The sequence below is a fragment of the Cibotium barometz genome, chromosome 55, assembly GCF_041138505.1.
Source record: "Cibotium barometz isolate CiBa-2024 chromosome 55, ASM4113850v1, whole genome shotgun sequence".
Lineage (NCBI taxonomy): Eukaryota > Viridiplantae > Streptophyta > Polypodiopsida > Cyatheales > Cibotiaceae > Cibotium > Cibotium barometz.
In genome coordinates this window covers 6482635-6508025 of record NC_141100.1, presented here as the reverse complement: position 1 = coordinate 6508025, position 25391 = coordinate 6482635, and the positions used below count along the sequence as shown (strand labels likewise).

The 25391-nt window shown below is 45.0% G+C and overlaps 1 protein-coding gene across 1 annotated transcript in view; it reads left to right on the top strand.

The window, feature by feature from the left end:
- Window positions 1–12083: 12083 nt before the first annotated feature.
- The window catches only part of LOC147607302 (GTP binding protein), a 28200-nt gene continuing 14892 nt past the window's right edge, over window positions 12084–25391 (top strand). The window contains exons 1-3 of the mRNA XM_086790310.1: window positions 12084–12308; window positions 21452–21515; window positions 21673–21817. Coding sequence (XP_086646436.1) covers window positions 12197–12308; window positions 21452–21515; window positions 21673–21817 — 321 coding nt within the window. The 5' untranslated portion in view covers window positions 12084–12196. The remainder of the gene's footprint in view (window positions 12309–21451; window positions 21516–21672; window positions 21818–25391) is intronic.

The following is a 25391-nucleotide window of genomic DNA, read 5'->3' as shown; positions in this document are numbered from 1 at the left end:
CTCTATCATTATATTCTTCAATTGCATGTCCACATCAACCCTATTTGTATATGTATAGCATATGATGGCTCCTTGTTTAGATCCCATTTGTGATGCCTAATTAAAGGGAGTTGTTGACCTTACTACGATTGCATGTACATGTATTAATAAACTCCTTGATGTGTAAGATGAGGGTATTCCATGCCTTGTGATGTCAGTGCACCATGTTGACTTGATCGCTTCAAGCGTGGCATTTGCACTTTTGTATTTTCTTATGCCTTTGACACAGTGCATAGCTTTCACAATGCTTTCCCACTCCTCAATACATGCAATCTTTAACTTAAATGGCCCCTTCAAACAAATACAAAGAGAACCATCCTCTCTCTCTCCCAAGCAAAGCTCATCTTTCATTTTTCCCCACTTCTTCAAATTAAGCATTCCTCTATCATCATAACTTTTTAGCATTTCCAAGCTTATGGGGACACATCATCTTGTAGTACTCTTATCATTAAGTTATATAGCTCCTCACTAAAAGAGAAATATATACGGGATAAATGCTCATTTGGATTGCATAAACCCTTGCAATTTTTTGAGACTTCCGTTGTAGTGTCATGGTTGTTACCACTTTGACATTGGTCTTCAATGTTTAGATCATCACTACTTGCATCATCAATATCCTTATCTCCAACTAGCCAATCCATCGATGTGGTAATTTAAGACTACATTATCAACACATACACAATCAAATTGATTAATATGCTAAACTATAAAATGTTTAAATATAATGCACATCACATTGGAGATAAAATCACGTCAAAACAAAGAATTTCATTATCAAATTGATCAATATGCTAAACTGTAATTGTTTAAAGATAATGTATAAGAATATGGCATAGCAGAAAGAGATAGCAAGACAAAGCACAATAGACAATGCAATAGATACACAATGGAGAGAATCTAAAATTCTGATTATACCAAAGAGGTACAAGTGATGGTGCTGTCCACCCGTGCGCTCTCAAGTAGACCTTAGATGGAAATCTAGACAGACTCTAGATGGAGTATGTACGAGGTGTATAAGGGGGTGGATACTCACAAGCATTGGATACCTTAGCTCATGGCAACCATGTCCATATATCATGTCCATATATAGTACTGTAAGCGGTGTGGTAGACGCGTATACAACAAGGGTAGTTACACTGCATAGACACGGTCACCGCCCACGTATCAAGAACACGGCCCACCGACCATCGCCCACTAATGATGGACCTAGTATTTGAGGGAATATTCCTCATACCATTGCCTCAGGGGATCCCACCCTCGAACCCCCGCCAAGGGGGCTGCTAGCCCCCTGGGATCTAGTATTCGAGGGAATATTCCTCATACCGTTGCCTCAAGGGATCCCGCCCTCGAACCCCCGCCAGCAGGGGGGCTGCTAGTCCCCTGGGATCTCCCAGCCGAGGCGATGCCCCGAACCTCAGCTACGCTCGTACCCCTGACCATCTCCTAACCATCATCAATGGTCATAATAATGACCCCATCGGCGTCTAAGCCGAGCACTAAAGACATATACACCATGGCTACTCCTCATAAACAGGGGCCTAACAAATGTGCATTATACATCAAAGTGAGATACATGCTGAGAGGTGGGCATTGAGAGTGTATACTAACACCCCCCCTCAATGTCCACCCGAAGAACTAAGGTTTTGGCCCAACGCCAAGTCGATGAAGATGCCGAGTGAGTTGGTCCTTCCTAAGAGCCTTGGTGAAGATGTCGGCGCAGTTTTGCTCTGTAGAGCAATACTCCAGCTCCACTATCTCATCCTCTATCTATCAGGTCCCACACATAATGATACTGAATCTCAATGTGCTTCGTGCAAGCGTGAAACACAGGGTTCTTGGAGATAGCCATGAAACTCCGATTGTCGCACCTCAAGACTGTAGCCTCCCTAATCTGAACTCCCATGTCAACCAAGATTCTCCTCAGCCATACTACCTCACATGCATCGACGCAAGTTGCCTTATACTCAGCCTCTATGGAAGAAAGTGCCACTGTAGGTTACTTTTTGCTGATCCAAGAGGACCAAGCAAAAAACAATATCCATACTACCTCACATGCATCAACGTAAGTTGCCTTATACTCAGCCTCTATGGAAGAAAGTGCCACTGTAGGTTACTTTTTGCTGATCCAAGAGCACCGGGACCAAGTGAAAAACAATATCCAGAAACTGATTTCCTAGAATCACAATCTCCTGCCCAATCTGAGTCATAATAACCTGTCAGAGTGTCACCCATGCTGTAAGTGATGCCATACTGAAGAGTACCTCTAATGTACCTAAGTACCCTCATCCCTTCCTTCCAATGACTCTCTCGTGGCTTGTTGGAAAACCTGCTCACAACACACCAACTGTGAAGCTGATATCAGGTCTAATGTTAGCATGACCTTGGGGCCTGTTTCAGCCCATACAATGCCTTCTTCAGCCTACAAACTTTGTTTTCTGATCTGGGCATCTCAAAACCTGGTGGGTGGCTGAGCTACATATACCTCCTCCTTGAGATGGCCATTCAAAAATGCTGATTTGACATCCATGTGAAAGACTAGCCACTTTTTGTGAGCAGCCAAGGCAAGTACGGCCTTGATAGTTGTCATACGAGCTGTGGGAGCAAAGGTTTCATCAAAGTTGAAACCATCTACCTGTGCAAATCCCTATCAACCAACCTAGCTTTGTATTTTTCAAGTGAGCCATCAGCCTTATACTACTTAGCTTTCCAAACCCATTTGGTACCAATTACCTTTGTGTTTGGTGGTCGATCAATTAGCTCCCACGTGTTGTTCTTTATTATGCTATCATAGTCAGATTGTATCACGGCTTTCCACTTTGGATTTGCTAAGGATTCATCCAAGGTGGCTGGCTCCTTCGCTGTTCCCATTATCTTAGCCATCAAGGCCATATTGACAATGGGATCAGATGCTCTTCTCTGCTCCTCTATTCTCCTTGATCTGCGTGGTCCATCTGCTGCTGCAGAAGATTTTGGCTTCTCGGGTACTGGATTACGCTCATCAAAGAGCTGTTGTGCCCACTTTGGAAGTGGCTTTCCTTGTGGTGCAACAGCAGGCTGTTGTGATTTGTGAGAGTCTTCATCCTCTAAAAACTCCTCCTTGAGAGGAAATCTAACTGGTGGGTTGGGCTCATGGTGGACTATTTCTCTGGCTGATGATAGAGTGGATGGACCTCCTTCCTCCACTGAGTGTGGCTGTTCTACAAATACCACATCTCGACTGGCCACAATCTTCTTTACCTCTGTATCATAGATCCGATATGCCTTTGACTCTTGACTATATCCAAGAAAGATACACTTCTTGCTTTTGGCATCTAGCTTGGTCTTGGATGCATCTGGAATATGCACATAACATTCACAGCCAAATGTTATGAAATGAGAAACTGAAGGTTTCTTACCAGAGTAGGCCTCTTGAGGTGTAACATCCTTGAGTGCCTTTGTGTAGCTCTGATTGAGGACATTAACTGTTGTGTTGACTGCTTCAGCTCAAAATGTATTGGGCAAACCCTTTGCCTTCAACATGCATCGAGACATCTCCATGATAGTTCGATTGCAACATTCTACAACACCATTTTGCTGAGGTGTGTAAGTAGTGGTGAGTTGGCACTTGATGCCATTCCCCTTGCAGTAGCTATCGAATTCTCTTGAAAGGAATTCTCCTCCTTGATCTGTACGAAACTTCTTCACCTTCTTTCCTGTCTCATTTTCCACAAGCTTATGCCACTGTTTGAACTTGCCAAAAGCTTAGCCTTATCTTGAAGGAAATAAACCCACATCTTCCTACTGTAATCGTCGACTAACAGCATAAAGTAAGAAGATCCCCCTAATGCAGTAGTAGACATTTTACTACATATGTACCAACTCTAGAGGAGTCTTTGCCCGATTGCTGCTTTCCTGTGGAAACGTCTTGCGTTGTTGCTTGCCCATGGTACAAGCTTCACATGGTTCCTGCAATTCTGAAAATGCAGGCAAATTAGCTACCATACCCTTTTTCTGCATCTCCTTTAGCATGGCAAATCCAATGTACAAATCGCTCGTGCCAAAGCTTTCTTGTGCTCTTCTCTGTAGACATTGTAAGGGCACTCAATTCGTAGAGATTGTTGCGCCTTACTCCTTTGCCGATTACCTTGCCAACAACATCTAGAATTTCTACTTCAGTTTTCTTGAAGCGTACTTCAAGCCCATGATTTGTCATCGGAGCAATTGATAATAGATTTCTCTTTATCTGGGGTACATAGAGCACATTTGACAGCTTCTTCTCTTCACCTGTAGTTGCCACAAAAGATATGGTTCCATACCCTTCGGTTGGACATTTAGCATTATTCCCAACAACAACACTGCTGGGTTCCTATAAAGGCTTCCAGGAACTATACCAGCCCTTCTTACTTGTCATGTGTCGGGATGTGTCGGGATGCTCCACTATCCAAAATCCATGAATCATCAACTGGAGCTTGAGCAGATGAACAAACCTCTTCAATGTGGCGGCCCAAAGTTCAAGCTCGGTCTTGACATTGTCGATTGCCTGCTTTCCCTTCCATGAAGACCTCAAGGTGCCGTTCTTCTCATCAGCCTACTTCTTTCTACAGTCTTTGATAGCATGACCCTTCTTGTCATAGTAATAACAGCTCCCTTGAAATTCTTCTTCTTTGGCTTCTTCTTCTTCTAATTAGAAGATGTCGTGCCTTTGCCTTTAGCATTGGCTGAAAATGAAGCATCACTACCAGCATGGGTCTTCAGCCACATCTCCTCCTCAAGAAGCATACCACTAAATTCTTTAAAGGATAAAGATGGTACTCTAACCTGAGTGTTTAGTGATGTAGCTAAGCTATCGTACTTCTGTGGAAGAATTCGGATGCACCCACCTCCGGGCCAACTCCTCTCACTAGTGTGTGTAATCCCTACAACAGCCATTTGATCTCACAGATTTTTGATTCACGAGATAAATGCTTCAGTAGCTTCTCCTTCAACAAACTTTTCAACAGTAAGCTGATTCTCCACGTTCAAAATCTTGGTCTGATTACGAGTCTTATACTGATTTCTCAGTATGATCCAAGCCTCTGTAGCCTTGGTAGTATGTTGAATCAGAGTGAGAACAGAATCACTTATGCTGATGATGATGGCACAAAGTGCGTTAGCATTGCACCTTCTCCATGCTTGAAGAAGTGTAGCATCTGGCGAAAGCATGTTTGTAGGGTTGTTGGGGTTAGGACTTCCCACTGGTTCTGCATCCATTCCTAAAACAGTGCTTAGGAGCTCATAAGAGTCTAGAATAGCATTGATCATGAATTTCCAAAGAGTATAGTTCGTCCCATCAAGCTTGCCTTCCGTGAAGGCAAGTGGACGAATACGCAAGACTGGTGCAATAGCAGCAGCAGAGATAGAAGCCATCACTCCTAAAGAGAATGTGGGGGAGAGGGAGAGCTTCAAACCCTAGCAAGCACACACACACACACACACACACAAGAGAGAGCAAGACATAAGAGAGAGATGGATAGCTGAATTTTCTTCTATCTTCTTCTTCTCTACTCAACCAACATAACATAAAGATAAGAGTACACACTATATGGGTTAGTACTCAACTACTACAACATACAAGGTTTGGTCCATAATGTGAACCCGACTAAATGAGTTGGCGCTATAACTATGCCAGTCTCTAGTAATCCAAAATGGCCTATCACACAGCCTGTCATCCCACTGGCCACATATCATTCATAATCTCACCAACCATGCCAGTGGTGTAGATGTGGAAGCTATCACCTAGGCGGGTCATCAATGTCCGCCATAGCACTAGTTGAGCTCGATATCTCAATACTCCCCCTCGAGCTCAACTCCACACACTGCACTCCAAGTAAGCTCCTAAACCTGTGGAGCTTCTCTGTGCCTAATTCCTTCGTGAAGATGTCAGCCACCACCTGATCCTCTATGCTGACATATACCAGATCTACATCTCCTCCTGCTAGAACCTTCTCCCTCATACTCACAAAGTGATAATGCACCTCAATGTGCTTCGTTCTTCTAGCATGATATACTAGGTTATTGGCCAACGGTATGCTGCTTATGTTGTCACAATATATGACAACTACCCTATCCACGGGCTCTCCCATGTCACCAAGTAGCTTCTAAAACCAAGCTACCTCACAAGCTGCCATAGCAGCATCCCTGTATTCTCTTTACTCGACAAGGTAACTGTTGGCTGCTTTTTACTGCTCCAACTCACAGCAGCACTCCCAAATGAGAACATAAAACCACTGGTAGATCTCTTGTCTGTAATACTACCAGCCCAAAAAGCATCTGTGTACCCATGCTACTGTACCAGCCTCATAGAAAAGACCATAATCAACTGTGGACTTTATGTACCTGAGGATCCATCTAGCCGCATCCAAGTGTGGCTTCCTAGGGGCCTGCATAAACTGACTCACAAGTCCAATAACATAGCTCAAGTCTGCTGGCCTTGTAATGGTCATGTAGATCAAACTACCCACTATGCGCCTGTATGTAGTGGGGTCCTCCAAAAGCTCACATGTATCTGCGGAAAGCTTTGTGTTCTGCTCCAATGTCACTGAAATAGGCTTACATTCTGTCATACCATACTTGGACAACATGTCCAAGACATACTGCCTTTGCAATAACAAAATGCCATGAGGTGATCTCACCACCTCTATGCTCAATAAATACCACAGCTCACCCAAATCCATCTCAAACTTCTGCTTCAAAAGCATCCTGACATCACGTATGTCTGCATCACTATAACGAGTGATAATCAAGTCATCCACATAGATGACTAATAGCATGATCCCTCTATCTGTCTTTTTCACATATAGTGAAAAATCTGCATTGGATATCTGAAATCCAATGGTAACAAGATACTCCCTGATCTTGTTTGACCATGCTCTGGGTGCTTGCTTCAAGCCATACAAGGCTTTATGTAACCTGCACACAAAATCTGGATGTGCATCACTCTCATAACCTGGTGGTTGCATCATGTACGCTTCTTCTTGCAAATCACCATTTCATGTAAGAAAGAATTCTTTACATCCATTTGATGTAAAGACCAACCCTTCACTGTAGCCATAGCAATGACAACTCTCACGGTTGCCATTCTTACAACCGGGCTGAATGTCTCCTCATAGTCTATGCCATAAATCTGCGCAAAGCCCTTGGCAACCAATCTTGCCTTGTACCTACTTACTAAACCATCAGCATTGTGCTTTACTTTATACACCCACTTACATCCAATTGCCTTCTTTTCCTTAGGCAAAGGAACTAACTCCCATGTTGCATTTGCATCCAATGTTGCCATCTCCTCATCCATGGCATCTTCCCATTTCTTATTTCCTATTTCCTACTCAAAGCAAGTGGGCTCAACCTCCTATATTGCTTTTACCATGTAAGCATAATGATGGGCTATATATCCATCATATCGCAACTTGTCAACAGGGTATCTAACCCTCGTAGACTTGCGTACACCTGGATCACTGCCAGGTGTCCTCAAAACAGCCCTGGCTCTCCTTACACCAGGAGTAACCATAGACGGAATGCCAAGCTCCTCATCAAGGCTCTAATCAGAGCCACTAAAGTCACCATCCACATATGAGTGACCTGCTAACAGATCAGGCACAAAAGGTTGATCTACCTTTTCCTTCCCTTTCCGTGATACATGTGTACCTACATCATTCCTCAACCTGCCTGACCATGGGCTAACATTGGATCCACTGCTCGAGGACTCCCCAGGTCCACTCAGCACACACTTGTGATTGCTGCTCTACATGTGGTGCAACATTAGCACTTCTTACATCTGCATCTTCTATTGCCTTCGCTACTACTGGTGCATACCAGCTACTCATCTCATCCAAGACAACATCTCTGCTTACTCGCATCTCATGAGTGGTAGGGTTATAGCATCTATAACCTTTTTGCTCCATAGCATAACCAATGAAGATGCATTTCTCTGCCTTTGGATCCCACTTTGTTCTCACTTCATTAGGAACATGTACATATGCAATACACCCAAACACTTTCAAGTGAGACACATCCGGTCTTATGCCTGTAAACTTCTGTTCAGGAGTCATACCATGAACAACTGTAGTGGGTGTCCTGTTCATAATGTACACAATAGTTGCTACTGCTTTTGCCCAAAAGTAATGTAGCATATTCTTATCAACCACCATCAAGACACGTGTCACTTCTACAATATGCTCGTTTTTCCTTTCTTTGCAACACCATTCTGTTGTTGCGAGTGTACCTGCAACGTAAACTGCCTCTTGATTCCCTGCTTTCTTAGGAAATCGCTGAACTCATTGGAGAAATATTATTCCCCACCATCTGATCTTAGGCATTTTATTTGCATGCCTTTTTCCTTTTTGACCAAGGCTTTAAATCTCTGAAAGTGATCAAACACCTCACTTTTCTCCTTCATGAAATAAACCCACACTTTCCTAGTGTGGTCATTAATGAATGTAACATAGTACCTACAACCTATAATTGTTGCAGTCTTGGTCGGTCCCCATACATCTGAATGTATGACATCCAATGGCCTTGCACTGACATGCTTTTCATGTGGGAAAGCATGTTTGGCCTACTTACCAAGTTGGCATGCTTCACATACTTATGCATACCGTCAACCTTAAACTTTGTGGCAAACCTGCAACAATATTTTGGGCCTGCATAGACTTCAGTCTCGCTGTACATTACCAATGACACATGTTCCATATGTCAATGTCTGCAACGACACCTGTTCCATACTACGCAAACATGGCTGCCTTTATCTCATGCATGTTCACATCCAAAGTAAACATCCTGCCATTTTTGTTACCCTTTGCAACCAAGCGACACTTATTTTTGAAGTCTTCCATAAAACATCCTTGAGGATTAAACCTCACTTGTAGACCCTGCTCAACCATCTATCCAACACAAACCAGGTTCTTTGTAATATTCGGAACATGAAGTATATCAGCCAAGTACTTCATTTTGCCATCCTACATAGACAATGGCCTTTACCAACATGCGCAATGGGATGCACAATATCATCACCTGTTTCTACATAACCTGGTTTTTCCATTTTCTACATATCACTAAACCACTCAGCATGACTAGTCATGTGGTTAGAGGTGCCAGAATCCACATACCATATATATTGAGATCCTGACACATCCCCTGTTATGGAACTAAGCATGTGCTGCATCACAAACAACTGCTCACTTCTATCTCATCACCTCCATGTTTGCTAGATGATGCATAGTTGCCTTATTACAACTTCCCACTTTTAATGTCATTCTGGTTTTTGTAGCAGTCCTTTGCCATGTGTCCTGGTTTGTCACAGTAATAGCACTCTATGCTATTACTTTGCATCTTGATTTCTTTGCAAACCACCTTGGCCTCTTTGGCTCCCCCTACCTCTAGATTGGCCTCTTCCACCTGTGTATGATTGTTGATGTGAATCATTGGACTGTTGTTGTCCAAAATTCTGATTTCCTTATCGGCCACCACCACCTTGGCCTCCTCTACCTTTGCCTAGAGTAGAAGGCCTGTTCCGATGTGTTCTTTCTTTGTGAAGAAGAATCCTCACCTAAATCTTTTTCTTCTATGATCAGCATAGATATCAAGTCTCGAAAGTTGGGAATATTCTCCCTAACTGCAATGGAGGTATTGAATGGCCTGTACTCTTTGCCAAGTCTATTTAGACATACACTCACCAAATCATCATCCTCCACTAATACGTTGAGAGACCCAAGGGATTCAACAATGCCCTTGATCTTTAAGGCATATTCATTGATGGACATGCTTTTCCTTTCCACAGTATGCAACTCTTGCTTCAACTGTAACTTCATTGCCTTTGTGTTAGTCTGGAACATCTGAACTAGATTCTGCCATGCAACTGCTGGAGTGTTTGCATCTTGTATGTGTCCTATCATAGTGTCTGTGACACTAATTGAAAGCCAGTACATGACTTTTCTTGCACCCTGATTCCAATCCTTGAATGCCTTTATATCTATAGGAGTGACATTCTCCTCAGATAACTTTAAAGGCTCCTCATTGTCTCCTTCTACATAATCCCAAATTCCTTTACCTAGCCATTAGGAAATTGGTCATTTTGAACTTCCAGGCATGGAAGTTATTCTTGTCCAGCTTCTCACTTACAATCTGATAAATTCTGTCAGACATGTTTTCCAGCAGTCAAATAACCTGCAAACAGACAACTTATGCAACCTGTAATACAGCAAGATCTCTTGTAACTGCAGCAGCGGTACTTTAGCACAGCCTGTGTGTCTTCAAATGTGACCAGAGTACATGTACATCACCCAGTATCAACAATACATGTGCAAACCTTGTCTACACTTCCAAAATGCACTGCTGCACTACAATAACCAGATTTCGAGTAGAAACAGTTCTCTACCAGAACTTCTAGAAAACTGTTGAAAATACCTGATGAAACGGGGCCCGTAACGTGCCCGAAACGCGAATCTAGCTGAAAAATGTTGTCCAATAGGACTCTATGCCTGCCCTGTAGCTCCGCTCCCACGAAGACAGATCCTCAATCAGAGATGTGTAGCTCCCAGAGCTACCGAGGGGGTGTTGTACCTAAACCAAGAAGGGAAAGAGATGATGGTGCTCTTACCCGTGTAGTACCACTTCTTTCCTTGCTTATTGTTGCCTCTTGCTTGCCTCCTTATCTCTCACATGAACCAGGCTCTGATACCATAAAGATAATGTGGGGGAGAGGGAGAGCTTCAAACCCTAGCAAGCAAATACACACACAAGAGAAAGCAAGACACAAGAGAGAGATGGATAGTTGAATTTTCTTCTATCTTCTTCTTCTCTACTCAACCAACATAACATAAAGATAAGATTACACACTATACGGGTTAGTACTCAACTACTACAATATACATGGGTCGGTCCATAATGTGAACCTGACTAAATGAGATGGCGCTATAATAATGCCAGCCTCTAGTAATCCAAAATGGCTGTCATACAGCCTGTCATCCCACTGGCCGCATATCATTCATAATCTCACCAACCATGCCAGTGGTGTAGATGTGGAAGCTATCACCCAGGCGGGTCATCAATGTCCGTCGTAGTACTAGTTGAGCTCGATATCTCAATAACTCCTAGGGTTCTATGTAAAGAAAGACTAAACTTTATGCACTATTCCTGCTAAGAGCACCTAAGCTCTGATACCATATAAGAATATGGCACAACGGAAAGAGATAGCAAGACAAAGCACAATAAACAATGCAATAGATACACAATGGAGAGAATTTAAAATTTTGATTATACCAAAGAGGTACAAGTGATGGTACTGTCCACCCGTGTGCTCTCAAGTAGAGCTTAGATGGCGATCTAGACATACTCTAGATGGAGTATGTACGAGGTGTAGAAGGGGGTGGATACTCACAAACATTGGATACCTTAGCTCATGGCAATCATGTCCATATATAGTACTGTAGGCAAGTGGTAGATGCGTATACAATGAGGACGATTACACTGCATAGACACGGTCACCGCCTGCGTATCAAGAACGCGGCCCACTGCCCACTAATGATGGACCTAGTATCTGGGGACTATTTTAGAGAATATTAGAGAGGCTATAATGTCAATGAAGTCATTTTTTTGTTTTGGTTTTTTTACCATCCCAAAATTACCATGGGTCGAGATTACTATTGTTCCGAGATTAGTTATTGACGGCTAGCATTATCGTCCATGTAATGATGTTTAATAAACATCATTTAAAGAAATATGGACACTCTTTTCAAATTTTTCAAAATTATACCAGTGCATTCAATTCTCTTTACTTTCTGAAAAGATTCGCCACCCCCCGCCTGCCCCAACCCCTGAGATTACTTTCGATCCGAGATTACCTTGGGCCCGAGATTACTCAACTGGCGCCCGCCACCAAGATCAACACCCCTCGCGTCAAGATGCGACCCCAAACCTTCTCGACCATTGATCCCCCTTAGTCTTGCCCGTGTCAAATAGAGATGAGGATGTTTTTCCATCACATTATATCATTGATTTGTCGTTGGGTTTTTAATGTTTTTCGGTGTGTGTGTGGTGTGGGGGGGCAAGAGCCAAGCCCATTTAATGTTTTCATGAAGTTTTGGTGGGCGTTAAAAGAACTTTCTTTTCTGTCTCCCCGCCCCCCACACAGCTGAATACGAGTATGGGTATCGAAATTCCTGTCCAGACGGAGGACCTAGCGACCATGGGCGAAAATTGGCCCCGCATCCTCGTGGTCGGCCCTCCTGACGTCGGCAAACGATCTATCCTTCAGAGTACGCATTCCTTTCCTAAACTTAAATCAAAATGCTGCGCTGATCTTTTTTTTTTTTTTTGGATGTGTGTCAGAGAGTGGTTTTCTTGAACATGTGGCTTAATTTTTAGATCATTGTGCTGGCTTTAAGAAAAGAAAATGAAGTAAAAACCCAGAATGGAAGACAAGCTCCACAGAGGAGTAAGCAGTATGCTCTTCAGGGAAGTTTTTCTGTAGGAAAATTCTATGAAGCATGGAAGATGGTACAAAGAATGATAGATCCATGCCTTTTAATACAGGAAAAGAATCCTACTTATGGATTAGAAGATGGTCCTGCGGACACCCATTTGGTGTGATGGGTGATTGGCATTAGAGCCACGACTGCGTCTTACATATTTGGATGTATGTTGACCATTCCATTTTGTCATAGTCGTGGGCATCAGCAAGGTCCAAAATGAATTTTTGGAGACAATGGTCCGCTGGAGGACATGCAAGCCCTTACAGAAGATCTGATGGGCTTCTGCAACCTGTTAGCTAGAATGACAATGACGCCCGCGACCATGAGGTATTAATCATGGCTAACCCACTCTGATATGTGGTCTTATCTTTTTATTTTTCAAAGAGGGACTTGACTACAACAGACCCTTTTTCTGGAGTTTTGATTGGCGAATAGATGGCTGCAGGCATTCCCTCAATCTTGAGAGAGAATGGTTTACCAACGATGGCTCATTTTGAAATACTGCCATTTAGGAAGACAGACTCAACCTCAATTAAAGAGGGGAACACTTGTATCATCATAAAAAATCTGGTCTCACAGGGCACAGTGAAAAGGGAGAGATTAAAGGTGAGAGGAGTGTGGTTTAGCAGGTGCTTTCCAGCTGGCACCCTGGATAGTGCAGCATGAGGAGCAACCAGAGTTGGTGAATCAATTTTACACAGGTTTAAGCATCTAAGCAGATGGCACACACATAGAAAACAATAGAAATGTTGTAGATGATGTAAGCCCCACACTGGGCCTGACCCCCCCACCCCACCCCTTTGAGTTATTATATTATCCAAGGAGTATTTCAAGTACAAGCTATGAGGGCTTTCTTTTACTAGAGCAAGCGGGATTATCCAAATAAAATATCCGATACTTCAAAAAGTACATTGATCCTCGTGAGTATTCCAAGATATCAAATAATTTTGAAGCTTCTACTTGTATGATTGCTGATCTTCTCACAACAGGCCTTCATGCCGAAGAAGGGATTATCCAAATACAATATTCAATACTTCAAAAAGTACATTAATCTTCTTGAATATGCTGAAATACCACATATCTTTGAAGCTTCTACTTGTATGAGTACTGATCTTTCTCACAGCAGGCCTTCATGCCAGAACACTTGCAGGATAGATCATAGCATGTACCTCCGATACACATACAAATGATAGTAGCAGCTTCAGTGCTCGGACGAGGAAAGTATGGCCATGGGATTCAAACAGTGCTGCACTCTTTTTCCTACACTTTTTGATCTCTACATTGATGAGGTTTCAGATTTTATTGACAGAGTAGGGGCATGGGATCATGGTTTCTATCCTCTTATATGCAGATGACATAGTTTTCATATCTGACTCAGTAGAGGGGCTAGGGAGATTCCTTCATGCACTTCAGACCTTTTGTGATGAGTGGGATCTCATTGTTGTGAATCTTGGTAAAACCAAGTTCATGCTCTTTAACACCTCACAGTAGATTTCATCCAGACATTTGTTTTCATACAAAGGTGAGGGAGTTGAGATAGTTACTTCATCTGTGTATTTGGGGGTTACATTCACTGGCCCCCTATGTTTACTATGCATCTGGTTTGGCGAGGAGATACCTTCATGCACAGCAGACCTTCTGTGATGAGAGGGATGTCATTGTGAATCTTGGTAAAACCAAGATCATGCTCTTTAATAGAGGTGAGGCAGATAGTTTCTTCATCTGTGTATTTGGGGGCTACATTCACTGGCCCTATCTTTACTATGCGTCTGGCTTCCTAGGCCCGTTTGGTGAGGGGATACATTGCCATTGCCTGTTTCACGTGCAGAAGCTTTGGGAGTCTTCTTTCAGCCCTAAACACTATCTTTGAACATGCTGATGCAAAACGCAAACAGAAGATAGAGAAGAGAGGGAGAGAGAGAGATAGCTGAGTATTCAGTATATTCTATGATACAAAAAGGTACATCTTGGCTAGCCCATGGCTGCCCCTCAAAAGGTGGTAAAACACCTAACCTATTGCTAATCTGGTCGACTACTGGTCGGCCAGGTCCTAGACAAATCCTCATGAAATTGCTGCAGCTGATAGGTGTCTTTTCTCTTTCAAGCACTCGTTGATAGCCTCACTTGTCCACCACCAGTTCCTTCCCTGCCAATATCAACAGCAACTGCTCCAAAATCAAGTTCAAGTCTTGTTCTTTATCTGTTGCCCCTTCAGGGATCAGCCTGCAAATGTCTTGCACATGACATCCCCCTCTGCTAAACTTAATGACGGGATTCCAACCTTTGTTCTTGGGTGACTGTCATCATCCCATTATCTATTCATGGAGTCCCAACCTGTCATCCTTCCATTCCTGGAAACCTTTTCACTGAAAACCCAGCCCGGTCTCCTAATCCACTCCAACTTTGATGAAGATGTGTGCATCTGTTCCATCCTGTTCCCATTCCTGCCGTGTCCTTGAACACTGTGTCTCTGGTCTTCTCTCCTGAGTATTGAGTCTAGCACTCTCACTCCACTCCTTGGAGGATCATCCTCCCCTGGAATCGTTGCCTGAAAGCCTTTCTTGGCATGCCTCAAGTGGCACCCGACTCGCAGGACTGCCATTCCCTTGTGTTTTGTGGAACACCACCAACCAACCTCTTGGGAATTCTTCCATGTCTTGTGTTCCTTTCCTTCGGCCTCGTACTTGTGCACTTTCCTGAACCTTGGACTTGCGCACCTTCATCTGGGATTGAATCAGTGTTTAGCCTTGCTGAGTGTGATGCCGAGACAATGTTGCCTGGTTCCCATACCACCAAAAGATCGAGACACGGGCAATGGTTTCATCTCAGAATCAGCTTGAAGCTCTGATACCAATGTCACATGCGGAAGCTCTGGGAGTTTTCTTTCAGCCCTAAACATTATCTTGGAACATGTTGATGCAAAACGCAAGCAGAAGATAGAGAGATAGAGAGAGAGAGCTAAGTATTCAGTGATGACTATTGGGCACTGATGACGTTAGTGGGGATGTCGTAGTATCTAGTCCATACTATGCATAATGGAGTTCATAGTTATATAGTCTTGTGGGTTGACTACCATGAGTGTATAACATGCACGTTCCTAAAAGGTGAATTTGGGCATGTTCTTGGATTCATGTAGGTATATAATTCAGCTGTATTAGCGGACATGCAAATTTCACATTGTGAAGTTTTCGTCTGAGTTGCGGCCAATTGATATTGTGCTAATTCTTTCTATCTTTAGCGGTGCATTTGCCCTATCAACTACTTGCTTGCTATACTAATTCTTTCTATTTGCTACTTCCTTTAGTGCTAGGCTTCATTATGGCTGAGTCTGCGTTGCATCTTTGGAGGTTTGACAGAAACTCAGTATGAAGGCCTTTGTGTGAATATATGCTCTTATGTATGTGTGTGTGTGTGTGTGTGTGTGTGTGCGTGGAGTGTGTGTATGCGAGCATATCTTGATACAGAGTTTTACACCCACTATTGGGCACTGATGATGTTAGTGGGGATGTCATAGTCTCTAGTCCATACTATGCATAATGGAGTTGATAGTTATATAGTCTTGTGGGTTGACTACCATGAGTGTATAACATGCACATTCCTAAAAGGTGAATTTGGGCATGTTCCTGGATTCATCTAGGTATATAATTCAGCTGTATTAGCGGACATGCAAATTTCACATTGTGAAGTTTTCGTCCGAGTTGCGGCCAGTTGATATTGTGCTAATTCTTTCTATCTTTAGTGGTGCATTTGCCCTATCAACTACTTACTTGCTGTACTAATTCTTTCTATTTGCTACTTCTCTTAGTGCTAGGCTTCATTATGGCTGAGTCTGCCTTGCATCTCCGGAGGTTTGACAGAAACTTAGTACGAAGGCCTTTGTGTGAATATATGCTCTTATGTGTGTGTGTGTGTGTGTGGAGTGCGTGTGTGAGAGCATGTCTTGATATAGAGTTCTACACCCACTATTGGGCACTGATGACGTTAGTGGGGATATCGTAGTATCTAGTCCATACTATGCATAATGGAGTTGATAGTTATATAGTCTTGTGGGTTGACTACCATGAGTGTATAACATGCACGTTCCTATTTGGGCATGTTCCTAGATTCGTCTAGGTATATAATTCAGCCGTATTAGCGGACATGCAAATTTCACATTGTGAAGTTTTCGACCGAGTTGCGGCCAGTTGATATTGTGCTAATTCTTTCTATCTTTAGCGGTGCATTTGCCCTATCAACTACTTACTTGTTGTACTAATTCTTTCTATTTGCTACTTCCCTTAGTGCTAGGCTTCATTATGGCTGAGTCTGCCCTGCATCTCTGGAGGTTTGACAGAAAACTCAGTATGAAGGCCTTTGTGTGAATATATGCTCTTATGTGTGTGTGTGTGTGTGTGAGAGAGAGAGAGAGAGAGAGAGAGAGAGAGAGCATGTCTTGATATAGGGTTCTACACCCACTATTGGGCACTGATAACGTTAGTGGGGATGTCGTAGTATCTAGTCCATACTATGCATAATGGAGTTGATAGTTATATAGTCTTGTGGGTTGACTACCATGAGTGTATAACATGCACGTTCCTAAAAGGTGAATTTAGGCATGTTCCTGGATTCATCTAGGTATATATATAGCTAAGTATTCAGTATATTCTATGGTACAAAAAGGTACATCTTGGCTATCCCATGGCTGCCCCTCAAAAGGTGGTGAAATACCTAACCTATTGCTAATCTATGACCCAGTCATGGCTGGACTGAATACTTCAAAGTGATGAGCATCATCGCCTTTTATAGGCCTTGGGATTTATTGGTGAACTGGTCAACTACTAGTCGGGAGGTCCTGGACAAATCCTCATGAAATTGCTGTAGTCGACAGGTGTCTTTTCTCTTTCAAGCGCTGGCTGGCAGCCTCACTTGTCCACCACTAGTTCCTTTCCTGCCAATATCAATAACTGCTCCAAAATCAGGTTCAAGTCGGGTTCTTTATCTGTTGCCTCTTCAAGGATTAAAACTAGGATCAGCCTGCACATGTTGCACATGACAACCCATTTGAAGAGACAATGTTTTGAAACCAAACCGCCTAGAGGACTAGGGGCTTTGGCACATTTTATTATACAACCAATGCATATTAAATATTGGCCACAACCACACTTAACCATTTTCACAAAGTTGAAACATGAGAAAATATCCACAATGTTGAAAATGAGCGTAGGGACACGGTACACCACATTGGGTCTAAAATGGTCCGACTCTTGTAATATGTAGCGGAAGTCTTCGTATTGGAGGATCCTGTCACACAAATGCTCACACCGTCTTCTGTATCCTGAGTTTTGTGAGTTTAGCAATCCACTTTAATACTTCAAACTCTAAAGAGATATGAGAGAGAGATATATGAGAACTGTACACCAGATTGGGTTACAACAAATATCATCCTACTGGGTTCTAATAATGTACAAATGTTGCACTGCTGATGATGAGCCAGTTTGTCACCATGCATTAAGTGCAGAGTGCATGTGACATTCCCTCCTGCTTAGCTTGGCGGTAGGTTCATGGCTTCCAAGTAGTCTGCCAACAACTGGAAGAACTCCTCGTCGAGTCATACGGCTTCGTGGGTGCCTCGATCTCGAAATTTCGTATAGAACTGATGTATCCGTCGACCGGAACCATGCTTCCATCGATGAAGAAGGATCTGCTTGGGCTCAATAACTTCTGCTTAGTCTACCACGTCTGGCTGCTGTTCATCTCAAACATCAAACACTTCTAGACCAACATATGGTTTTAGCCAAGAAACATGGAAAACATCATGCATTGTCCAACTGGTAGGCAATTTTAACTTCATGGAGACATCACGTACTTTTTGACTATTGGAAAAGAGCCAAAACTATGGAATGAAAGCTTGGGACAATGTTTGTCTACTTGTTTCAATCTTTGTTTAATGATGCACTGATAGACCCTATCCCCTTTCTTGAAGTGGATATCTCGTCTAAACTTACTCGCCTGTCTGTGAACTGAATAATGGCTGAGCTCAAAATTGAGGGCCAAACTGGGTTGAGTACCAAACTCTGCGGAATTGACATACTGATCTTCTATGCTTTTTAAGTCTTTTCCAGAGATGTTGAGAATGGTAGACTCCTGACTGGTCTGGATGCTGGTCTGGCTACTAAGAACATCTACTACTGGGTTATGTTGACCAGGGATGTACTTGATCATTCCTCCAACCTGGTGGAAGAGCTGACCCTGTCTAATGTGCTGATCACTCCACTGGGCACTTGGCATCGTCGGGATCCACTTAAGTGCTTGGTGGTCTGTGATGACTGTGAAAATGCGTCCATAAGGAACAGGTTTCAAATGTTTGCGAACTGACTGCTGTTCTAGCCTGCCCTTGAAAGTCTTGGAAAGACAAGAGGGAAACTTGCTAGGAGGTTTTGCTAACTGTGGGATACTGGGTAGGAGATCATCCTTAAAAATGTCTGAATGAGAAAGGAGATCTGCCAACTGAGGGACTGAAGATGATGAGACAGCGGTTATCGATGAGATAGAAGCTGTCTGAGCATAAATCAATGCTCCTTTTGCTCCCTTGCACATAGCTCATCAGGCTTGGAGATGAGAAATCATAGGCACGCCAAGAATGCTCCTATCCCCCCGAATCATGACAGGGTCAGGAAAACCTTTAGAGATAATAAAGGTGTCCTATCCCCAATTGGGAATAGGTTCATACTGACGAAACCACTGGATTCCTAAGATCATGTCACATCCCAAAAGAGGAGAGACAATGAAATCTCGCTGGAATGAGGCTTTTTGAACTTGAAAAGAAAATTGCTGTGCCTGTTGAGATATGTGGGTGCGGAGACCTGGTGTAAACCCGTCTACCTCCAAATGATAGGGCACTAATGTACAGCTCATGTTGGTAGCCAACTGGGGAGAGATGGCGTCCTCAGAATTGCCCATGTCAAAAAGGATTATGAACTGTCGACCGTTGGCAGAGCCATAAGCTCGGATCAGGCTTTTCTGTGTGGTTGTTGCCTCACCCTCCTGCTGAGCATCAAGTACCACGGATGGCATGGAATGCATAGAAGGTAAGATCTGAACTTCGTTTGTGGTAGCAGGCGGGTTTGGAGGAGCGGGAGATACTGCGGCAACTGTGGCAGAAGGCTCTTTGGAGGCTTGCTCCGCTTGCCTTTGTGGACAATCCTTCTTACCATGCCCAATGGTATGATAGAAAAAACATCAGTTTTTTGATTGATACTGTCTGTCCTCCTCTGGAGGAAGATAAGCTCCAGTAATGCCTGCTTGAGCCTTTTCCTCAAGGGTTTTCTTAGGCTTGGATTCCTTACCCCCTGAACTAGAGCTAGGACTGTTGTGTGTGGATCTCCAATCTGTCACTACCCTCCTTGGGAATCAAGTGAATCAAGCGCTCTAAGAGCCTCTCTGGCATGGCACCTGTAATCATAATCTCATTGAAGGCAGCTCGAAGGCCACCTTCCATGAGGTCCCAATGGCGAAGAAAGGAGACTGGAAGCGCGTTCGCCCCCGGGCATTTGCCCCTAGGAAGTGCGGTCAATGCCTCCGCCAACTCCTGAGCAATAAATGGTGTCAATAAGAATGACCGAAGAGAAGGGGGAACCACCTCCCTCATATGCCGCTAGACCCTCGCGTGCGTCCACCACCTGTGAGGATGTTGGGGCACCAGTGAGTCCATGGCGATGGTTCTCACCTGGGGGGGGATCTGAAACAATAGCTTCATTCTGGCCACTCCCTTGGATATCTTTATTACCAATGAGTTTCAATTGTAAAGCTTTGGGGGCTTCTTGAGCAAGCCAGATTATCCACATACAATACCATATACACGATAACCATATACAATGATGCCTTCATTATAACCATACACATGGTTCCATAAAACTTGGTCAACATCTTGTGCGAGGGATTCTTCCCCTCATACACAATAGGTCAACCTAGGCAAAGTAGAGTATTTGCTTTACTGATATAAGCTACCTCACTTGTGCCTTTTGTGTGCTACCAAATCTGGGGATCTGAGCAACTTTGGGATATTATTGTGTGTCCTCTTACTGTTGTGGGCTGCTGATGGGTGATACTTGCTTCTACTTTTCTGGTCTGTTACTGATTTGGGTTCTTGTGGTCTGTGTTTTACTCCTCTGAGGGACGAAGTGGATCGAGATCAAGAGAGAGGAATTGGAGGGCCCATTCGTAGTTTCAACCTCCCCATCTCTCCTTGCCCCCTTCTAGCTGGTTGGCTAGCAATTGGAGTCTTAATAACTGGCCCCTATTGCCCTAATAAGTGTGTGTTTCATGGCTGCCCCCTGGCCAAGCACATGGGTGTCTGACCTGCTGCTTTTACCTGCCCAAAGTTGTCCTATCAGCCCCAAACCTGTCCTGCATTTTCTGATTTCATGCTGATTTCGCCCAAAATGCGGATGCCCTCAGTGCCCACCATGTCCTAACAAGGTCACAGTGTCCAACAATGCTCATCTGCCTGGTTTTCTTCTTGCTCTTTGGTTCCCAGCTTGTTTGTTCTTGTAGGCCTTTGCCTCCGATTATTGATTAACCGCATCTAACTACCGTGCACAGCCCCTGATTCTCAGTCACTCCCCTGTCCCTGCTAAAAGAGAGCTATTAATGTTCTATGTACCTATGTATGTGCATGGCCTTAGATAGTCTTGGCACATGCATCTGAGATTTGATGAATGTGGAGATTTCCTCTTTTCTTGGGTGATTTTTACATCTTATGCTTAAAGTGATGGTATAATCTAATCGACCATTGGAATATGAACTTACATTGATGTTTATTGTATTGTGAATAGGCTTTTTTGTTTGTGCATTAAAATATTTAAGAGATGATTCAACATGCACCTAGTTTTGACAATAAGGACATTTGGAGTTTTCTAGCTCCCACTAACGTGTGTGTAAAATGGCAGGATTGCTTGCAATGGGAAAATCAAAAGGATTGCCGTTTTCTGCTTTTGGAGTATTATGTCATGGGTATTCAACTTTTTATTGAGCTTCATGTCAAGATGCTTTGAAGCACTCATTCTCGAATGGTTGTGCCGTCTCATAGACCCTTGTGGTCTTTTGTAAGGTGTTAATATAATTTTCCTGCTCAGATCCTGACATGAGTTATATATGTTTTTGTAAGCAGTTGGACCATTGATACAAAGTACTATACGGCTGATGTGTGCATCTCAACAGCTTGTCTAAGCGATAGCGAAGCAATTGAGTGTGCCAAAGCGTATGCACTATCCGATCAATGTCAGGCTCTTGTCTTGGTTTTTGACCTAAGCAATGTGAGCTCTCTTATTCATTGGCTCTTTGTTTGCTTATCTGATTGAGTTAATTCGTATTTTTTTCCATTAGTAAGGATGCTTAGAATGCAAGCCTTAATCACCCTTCGAATTAGGAGTTGGAGCTCCCTCTGTAGTGGCAGTGTGCCTCCCCCCACCTTTTGCATCCCCTGTGCTTCCTCTCTCTCTCTCTCTCTCTCTCTCTCTCTCTTTGCGGTTGCTTCTCTCGGTTCGCTTCTCTCATGGCGGCACTTCAGAGAGCCCCAGACACCGACACCTATTGCAGACCCATAGACATGGCACACATATGCAGAGGGCCTATACCACGCCCCACAGTAGCCACCTATACCTCAGCCACAGGAGCCTCGACCTACCACAGCTAGCTTCTTTACCCACTTGATGGTAAAGGAAGCTATCCGCCGCCTACAGCATGGACGGGCCGCCGACCATATGGGCCTGCAGGGTGAGCATCTCATATATGCAGTAGATTCTTTGGCTCCTTTTCTTGACACCTGTTTAACAGGGCACTAGCAGAGGGTTTGCCTGCGGAGTGGACGATGCACATTGTGCCGATTCACAAAACAGGGGATATGCTCGATCCGAGCAACTAAAGGATGGTTATGGTTGGCCACGTGTTGGCCAAACTCTATGGTGGAGTGTTGGAGCAAGAGCTTAGCTTATATGCTGAGCGAGCAGGTTTACGCTCATCAGGGCAGGCAGGCTTCAAGAGAGCTTTCTCTACCACTGACCATGTATTCACTTTGAGATGTATGATTGATCAAGCCAGAGTGAGGAAGAGAAAGCTCTATTGCTGCTTTGTGGATTTCCGCAAGGCATTTGACACAGTACCACGAGAGAGGCTCTTTCAACGCCTGCAGTCTCTTGGCATACCAGCAGATATGACATGGGGCATCTATGCATTATATGAGCAGGTTTTTGGGCGAGTCAGATGTCCAGGAGGTATGTCCGAGACTATTGCTAGCACCATTGGTGTGAAGCAAGGATGCCCACTTTCCCCCACGCTATTTGGGTTATACATTGATGAGGTGGTTGACTTCATTACACGGGGAGGCGGAGATGGAGTTGATTTAGCAGGTACCTCAGTACATATTATGCTTTATGCTGATGATATTGTATTAGTGTCTGAGTCTCCAGGAGGTCTACAGCAACATCTACATGCACTCGATGATTTCTGCACACAGAGGGGTCTTACTGTGAACCTTGGGAAAACCAAGGTTATGGTCTTTCATACATCGAGACAGGGCAGGAGTCAGCTGACATTCACTCTCGCAGGACGCCAGGTGGAGGTGGTGACATCATACGTGTACCTAGGGGTTACCTTCTCTGGAGCAGCCACACGCTTCGCCATGGGTTCAGCAGCCAGAGAGCTAGATTGACACGGGGATATGTAGCATTGGCTATGCTAGAGAGACAGTGCCACTAGGCGCATTTTCAGGAGCCCCGGACGAAGGGGTGGCTATTTGACACATTAGTCACACCGGCACTGATGTATGGAGCAGCGGTATGGGCCCGAGGCCTTGCTACCCATTGGTGGACACAGAAAGACCGCAGGCCCTCATGCAACCGTCAGTACCTCATGACATTATCCGAGCAGAGTTTGATGCGCCTCCTATGATGGTAGAGGCCATATTCCAGACTATATGCTTGCTAGATAGATTCAGAGAGATGCCACAGGACAGATTGTCATACAGAGCTTTTGAGGCATCTAGACAGTTGGCTGAGGCAGGAGATAGAGGATCATGGTATGCACAGGTCACACATTGGTTCTCACAGCATGGCCTAGACATGGATCATCTACCACCATTCCAGTATGACAGGGATGCACCGCATATCCGTCTCTCTCATAGTGAGAGGAACATAGTATTGAGACAGGACCTATGGCAGCTCTATACACGAGAGACATGGATATCGCCTACACAGCCTCTTCCACCGAAGATTCTGTACTACAGAGATCACTTCATGAGTATCACTGATGATGGATTTATAGAGAGGCCTAGATACATGGAGGGCTTTTTACCACATGGCCCCAGAGCTAGACTGATGCGCAGGCTGCAAGACTTGGGGGTTCCATGTGAGCTCATTTGGGGTATTATGGCACTTTATGAGACAGTAGTTGGGCAGGTATGGACTTCAGAGAGCAGAGAGCTCTCCAGCTGCTGTAGACTGATTTGACTCGCCTGCGAGCTCCGCTCTCCCCCCCCCCCCCCCCCCCCGCTGCTTCTCGCCATCGCGCCTCACTTGCCCCCCCCCGCCAGTCCTCCGCGGTCTCCTCCGCCCTCTTCCCCGCCTTCTTCATCGCGCCCCTCTACGCCACCTCCCCACCGCCTTCTGCCTCGCGTTTCTCCCCCGCCTTCACCCCCCCGCCTCCACTCCCCCGCCTCCCTCCTCTTCTCCGCTTTCTTCCCCCCCGCCTTCTCTTCCTTCGCCTCCCTCCTTGCTGCATTCCCCGCCTCTCCCCCCGCCGTTTACTTCCTTCCCCCATCCTTTTTCCTCCGCCTCTCTAACATCCTTCGCCTCCCCCTCTCTTCTCTCCCCCGCCACCTCTCCCCCCTCCGCCCTCTTTCTCCTCCCTTCTGTCCCGCCCCTCCGCCCACCGTTAACTCCTCCCCGCCTCAGCTCCCCCCCCCCGCGCCCCGCCCCCGCTATCCTGTAGCCCTCCGCTTCTCTTTTTTCCTCGCAGGGCTGTGTCCCTCCCGTTGGTGACCCCGGTTTCTGGCTTTTTCCTCTGGAGGACTCCATGGAAGCCGCTCCGACTAACCTGCCGATTCCGGTCTCCGTCTGGAGTTCACAGCTGAAGATCTTCAGTTGTTTGTTTCCACAGTTTCCGCTCTTGAGGCCTCCTCCTTGGTCTGCAAGATAGTGGGTAGCCGTCCGATGCGGAGAGAGCTTCGCGACCTTCTGCAAGGCAGCCTTGTTGGCGTGCCCGCCAAGATCATCAGCGTGGATTTTTTGGGACGTGGCTACTATCAGGTGGATTTCAAGTCCCCACAGGCAGCTCAGATGGTGCTGGCTCGGAGCCCCATTGCCCTCCGCTCTTCCCGGGCGTTCCTGGCGCGATGGACTCATGGTTTCGACCCCGCTTCTGACCCGCTAGCAGGCGCGACAGGTTTCCCCGTCACTATCTGTTTTCCTGGACTCCGTAGGGAGTACTTGCCTCTCTTGTCATCCATTGGCAAGGCGTTCGGGCAGGTGGTGGAGACGCCTCAGACAGCGGCTTCAGTGATTGCTCGGGCAGCAGGACTCCCGGCCATTCGGGTTGTGGTTCCGTCACCGGAGTCCCTCCCGAAGACGATCCTTCTCCCTTGTCTTTCTGGAGGACATATGATACAGCGCGTGGAGTATTCGGGCCTCCCCGGCCAGTGTTACATATGTCGGGAGAGGGGCCATCTCGCACGCGCCTGTCCCCGCAAGGGGGCTCATCCTTCACGTTATGCCGCCTCCGGACCCCCTGCAGGAGACCCGAGGGGTGGCCATCCACTTCAGAGACCGGACATCCCTGGCTCGTCACAGCAGGCGCCATCATCTGACGAGCAGGCCCCGGCGGAGGATGCCGCGC